At 50.8% G+C, this 5966-nt stretch overlaps 1 protein-coding gene across 1 annotated transcript in view; it reads left to right on the top strand.

The window, feature by feature from the left end:
• LOC119368600 (UPF0481 protein At3g47200-like) overlaps positions 1 to 1969 on the top strand; it is a 2663-nt gene extending 694 nt beyond the window's left edge. Inside the window, exons 2-3 of the mRNA XM_037633812.1 lie at positions 217 to 830; positions 957 to 1969. Coding sequence (XP_037489709.1) covers positions 217 to 830; positions 957 to 1721 — 1379 coding nt within the window. The 3' untranslated portion in view covers positions 1722 to 1969. The remainder of the gene's footprint in view (positions 1 to 216; positions 831 to 956) is intronic.
• The last annotated feature ends 3997 nt before the right edge of the window (positions 1970 to 5966 follow it).

The following is a 5966-nucleotide window of genomic DNA, read 5'->3' as shown; positions in this document are numbered from 1 at the left end:
GCCCCACCACCGCCCCCACCCTAAACCCTAATATAGATACTGGGGTAGCCTGCCTAGCAAGCTTCTTCCTCCCCTCGGGCGAGTTTCTTCCTCCCGTGCGCCTGCTTCTTCCTTCAACCAAAATCGATTGACCCGAAATTTGAAAATCAGGCGAGTGACATGTAGCTCTTGTGTTTTTATATATGTAAATGGCTGACGATGGAGAGGATGCTGCAGACGTGGCCGTGAATGGCGATGACGAGGAACGCACGTGGACGTGGGTGCTGGACGTGGAGAAGGCGCTGAGAGGAGGAGGCGGCACGCCCACGATGACGATGCAGCAGCGGCAGCAGTGGAGGACGACGTCGTGCATCTACCTTGTCCCGGAGCGCAACAGGAAGCTAAACATCACCGCCTACACGCCGCAGCTGGTGTCCTTCGGCCCCTTCCACCATGGCCTCGCCTCCCTCCGGCCCATGGAGGAGCACAAGCACAGGGCCCTCCTGCACTTCCTCCGGCGCGCCTGCAAGCCCCTCAGCGAGTTCGTGGCGGCCATGGAGGGCGCGGCGGAGCAGCTGGAGGGCATGTACCAGGGCCTCCCAGCCGAGTGGCGCGACAGGCGGCGCTTGGTGCGGCTCATGGTCCTGGACGGCTGCTTCATGCTGGAGGTGGTGAGGGCGGCCACCGCGACGGCGGAGAACGACTACCACGTGGACGACCCCGTCTTCGGCTGGCACGGCGCCGTCAACACCATACCCTACGTCCGCCGCGACATGCTCCTCATCGAGAACCAGCTGCCGCTGCTTGTGCTGCTCAAGCTTATCACCGTCGAGAGCGGGCGACCAGATCCGGTATGCATGTGGACTACGTCTACCGGTCTGCGTACGTACGTACTTATATATCATGCATGCATGCATGCATCTATTGATGATCTGACAGCCAAGTTTTTGTTGCACGAATAAATAAATCTAATCAAGAGTGGGATCAAGAGGCAAGTGCTCAAGTTCTTGTCGCCGAGCACCCAGCTGATGGACGATGTCGTCCCCGAGGGGCTCCACCCTCTCCAGCTTTTCCGGTGGAGCCGCGTCGCCGAGCAGAGGAGCACACTAGACCCGGCGACAAACCCAGGCGACGTGCCTTCTCATCAGCACCAGCTGGACCAGGTGCCCGCGGAGGCAGAGCAGAGGAGCGACATCTCGGCAATGGACCTGCGGGACGCCGGCATCCACCTGAGGAAGCTGTCCTCCAAGAAGATCAGCGACATCCGCCTCGCTGGCCACGTGCTCAGCCTGCCGACGCTCACCGTCAACGAGCTGACGGAGCCCATCTTCGTGAACCTGGTCGCGTTCGAGCGACTGCACGTCGGGCTCAGCTCGCCCTTCCGCCTCACCGCCTACCTCTTCTTCATGTGCAAGGTCGTCAAGACCGCCGAGGACGTCGCTTTTCTGAGATCCAAGGGGATCATCAGGAACGCGCTGGACGACGGCCACAAGGTGGCGGAGCTGTTCGCCAGGATGTCGGCTGACCTGCATGTGTACCCGCCCGAGGAAGGCGGCAGGCTGGTCATCCTGCACCAGCAGCTTGAGAAATACTGCCAGGAGAAGTGGCGCATATGGCGGGCGCACATCGCTCGGACCTACTTCAGGAGCCCATGGGCGCCCCTCTCCCTTGCCGGCAGCGTCTTCTTCCTCACCATGACCGCAGCAAACAACATCTACAATTTACTGCGGGTGCGGCACTGACAAACTTATTCACAAGATTGGGGATCTATCTATTTTTCAACCTTCCCTTCAAACGGGTCAGGCAGTTAGATATCATGTTATTTTTCATCTTCCTCATTTTCTTTCTTTTCTTGGGTGTGCCTATATCTTATATACTCCCTCCGTTCATAATATAAAAACGTTTTTTACATTACGCTAATGTCAAAAACGTTTCTTATATTATGGAACTGAGGGAGTAGATGTAACATGAGATCATCCTACATTGTGGTCTCTACCGTTGACAAGTACGTTTGCTTCCTGCCTCCCATTTCCAGCTTCGTTCCTCTGGGCCTGTTTGTTTGTCACGACCTTGTTTGTTTATTTGTTTGTTTTGGTTGATACGGAGTATTAGTCTAGCGCACATACAGGCTTAGTTGCAGGCTTTTGGGCAATGCTAAACAGCATCAACAAAAGTTGGTTTGGTAAACGAAACTGCTCTGTAGACGACACTGCATACACGACATCCAGCCGACGCTGGTATCCAACGGTGGACCTGTCGTGCTGCTGGGCACTGCATGGTGTGATCTTGTGCATCGTCTTTGGTAAATTACTATCTCCATTGCTGTGACCTGCCAGGAGCACTTTCGTGCTGCTGCTAGTAGTACTACTACACGGCAGCTTTTTTGTCCTAAAAAAAACTACTACACGACAGCTCGCGTCCGTCCTCTTCTTACACACACACACGTGAAAACTTGCTAAAGTGAAACCTGGGCGGCATGGCGAGGAGTGCGGCCGCCTAGAGCCCAGCCTGAGCAGGGGCCCATTCGTGTCCATATCTCTGTACATATATATCTTTTCGATAAGAGGAATGTATTAATATCGCGGAGATATCAATTACACCCTGCCTCTGCAACAACAATGTCGTAAAGATATTACGGATGCACACAGCCAAAAACAAAAGAAAGAAGAAGAAGGAAAAAAAAGGAAAAATCCTGCTACACTGATCAATTCCTTGTAGCTGTAGCACGAACCACCACCTAGACAACACCCGAAGTTCAAATTCTTCAAAAGTGACGCCTCCAAGAAGGAAACAGTGCACAAGCACCGTCATCGCCCGATCCTAGATCTTAGGTTTTCACCCTGGAGAAGATCTGCGCTCTCAAAACAGTGCCTTTAACAAGGTCACTGTCAGGCACAACCAATTAAGGCCATGCCTTGGATTTTCATCCTGAAAGCTAAGACTATGTGCACTTGTGTTGCTGCCCCCACTTGCCGATGCCATTGCTACGAGTCACGAATCACCAAGCAAAGTCCTCATCGCCATGAAGAGTCGATCTACCATTACAAGGCCTCAAACCTTAGCCACCATGACATTCTCCATCATTGTCATCACAATGGAAATCGTAATACCGACGTGTCCCATAATGTCAACAGATGTCGAAGCTTCGCGTCACACCCTCCTGAAGCAACTCGGGCTGAAATAGGGGCGCACACGACCGAATCCCATCCGATCCAACAATCTACAGGCGTCAAGCACCCAATTAAAATCTCCGGCGGAGCATTCCAGAACTCGTCAACGGCCAGATCAATAAGGGCCAGCCACTAGTAGAAAAAGGGTCTAATGTGAAACTCATTAGTCCCGGTTTGTAATTGAACCGGCACTAATGTGTCCATTAGTGCCGGTTCCAACGGCCAGGCGGACGGCGCTCATTAGTACCGGTTCGTGGCGAACCTTTAGTACCGGTTCGTGCCACGAACCGGTATTAAAGAGGTGGTGGCCTTTAGTACGGGTTGGTGGCTTCAACCGGTACTAAAGGGGGGGAGGGGTCTTTAGTACCGGTTGGAGCCACCAACCGGTACTAAAGGTGGTGGCCTTTAGTACGGGTTGGTGGCTCCAACCGGTACTAAAGACCCCCCCCCCTTTAGTACCGGTTGGAGCCACCAACCGGTATTAAAGGTGGTGCGCTGCCACCTGCAGTGCACAATGTTTAGTCCCACCTCGCTAGTTGAGTGGAGCTCGCACCGGTTTATAAGCCCCGCCGCGGCTACCGTGTCGAGCTCCTCTCTAAGCAGGCCTTTGTGGGCCTATTGCAAGTCTTCTGCCCTGTGGGGCCTACTGGGCCGTACGGGCCTGCATCCTGGCCCAACTAGAGATTGGGTTTCTAGTCATATGCAGGTGGTGCCGGCCTAGTAGGCGGACTGTTTTTGCTTTATTTCAAAAATAAAAATAAAAAAATCCTTACCAACCGGGACTAAAGGTCCCTCAGACCACGGCGCGCCTCGTGCCACGTGGTGGGCCTTTGGTCCCGGTTCGTGTTGAGCCAGTACTAAAGGGGGGGACCTTTAGTCGCCACTCTTTAGTACCGGTTCCGGAATCGGTACTAAAGGTCCTTATGAACTGGTACTAAAAGTCGTTTTTCTACTAGTGAGCAACCGGTAGAACACCATCTTAGGCGAAAGAACCCAAGGATCAGCCGTCATCTGCATCTCATCAATCGCTGTTGAAAGAGCCATGGGAGTGGAACCCCATCACCGATGTCGGCCGCGTAGGCAAGCCCGACAGCGCCGACCGACAACAGCAAGGGAAGGGCGCACAAGGAGACTGTCGGAACAAGCGGATCTAGCCGCCTCCCTAGTCGCCCAAGCAAAGATGGATGCAGAGATGCAGACATCTCTGTACATATATGTAGGCATATTATAGGATTGTCTCAGAAAAGGCATATTATAGGAAGAAGAAGAAAAGATAAAGAAGTAAACAAAACCAGCCGAGGCAACCATTCAGAGGCGGGCTTATTAATTGGGGAGGTAAAAGCACCCCAGGTACCCTAACTTGCACAAATGTGATGATTTAGTCTGAAACATGCAAAACGCAACCCCACCATACCACAACTTGCACCTTCATGTGATCTTTTAGTCCCAGGCCAATGACAGAACGACAATTGCAGAAACCCCCCTACCGTTTTCTCTAAGTAACCCGCACTTCCCCTCACCTGAATTAAATCTGTCGGAATCGAGTTCGCGTCCGTTCGAGAGGATTCACTTGGTCTCTGTCAGGCGACAGAGCTCACGGGCTGGCAGGGCGATGGAGAAGTCAGCGACGGAGGCGTCGTCGCCGCCGTTCGCCGGCGGCGTGGAGACGCCGGCGTCTTCTCATCTCATTCGCCCGTTCGGTGTCTTCCCACCTGATTACTGTGAGCTCCTCTGCTTTGCTCTGCGGATCTCCTCCCTCTCCTCTCCTCTGCTTTGCTCTACGGCTCGTCGCACCGCCGTTTGCGCTGTGCACTGCAGCTCGAATCGGGGGCCAATTGTGCTCGATCTAAGGCCGTGTAGTGGTATTTCTTGCGTATGGTCATGTTTCGGCCGATGATTTTAGGTTTGGGTTCGACATGAGAGCTAGGGTTTATGGCAGACAAATTAGATGTTAATGCCTTTGTAGTTGGCTTTTAGTTCTGCTCTAGCTTGTACTCTACTCAAGCATCTGTTTGTGTGGTTAAATTGAACTCCTTTTTGCTGTTTAATATGTTCTGTAGAGAGTATAAACTAGGCTAATTTGTTACACCATTTAGTTTAGTTTTGGTAATGCTAATTTGTTACACCTTTCTACTTTTAGTTTTAGTGATGCTTATATTTAGTTCACTAAATATGTTCAGTTACTGTAGTTAACTGAATATTTTCAGTTACTGTAGTTATTAGAATTTTGTCAGTTATTGTAGTTAACTGAATTTTTTCAGCTTACTGTAGTTAACTGAAAGGTTCAGTTAACTGAACATTATGATGTTGTTGTAGTTTATTAAATCCGATGCATCTTGTTAATTGAATTATTTTCTATCAATTGAATTTTCAGTTAACTGAATATTGTTTCTCAACTGATGCATCTTTGTTTTGGATGCAGTGTGTGATGCAGCAAATGGGAAAGGGTGGATAGTCCATTATTTACACTAGAACTTGAGCATGGTGGAAAATTATGTGGCCCAATCAGTAACCTGTAGTACTGGAACCCTTTTGTTGATGTGCTAGACTATGTTGACTCTGGCACTTTCTCCTATACATTTCTTGAACAACACTTGCTTTGGTTGGGATATCCTGTGAGTGAGCACACCATTTACTGGTGCAAGCCAAATAAACCAATCTTAGATGGTTTGATGAGAATTAGCAGTGATGAGGACGTGCAACATATGATCAGAGCTACTGCTGAGCATAAGATGCTTGTAGTCATGGTTGACCATACAGATTTCATCAGTAATTTCAGGTCTGACTTGGTGTGCACATTGCCCCTGTCTTTAACAA

The sequence above is a fragment of the Triticum dicoccoides genome, chromosome 2B (genome assembly GCF_002162155.2).
Source record: "Triticum dicoccoides isolate Atlit2015 ecotype Zavitan chromosome 2B, WEW_v2.0, whole genome shotgun sequence".
Classification (NCBI taxonomy): domain Eukaryota; kingdom Viridiplantae; phylum Streptophyta; class Magnoliopsida; order Poales; family Poaceae; genus Triticum; species Triticum dicoccoides.
Note: the sequence above shows the minus strand (reverse complement) of the source record. Positions and strands in the feature narration are given on the sequence as shown.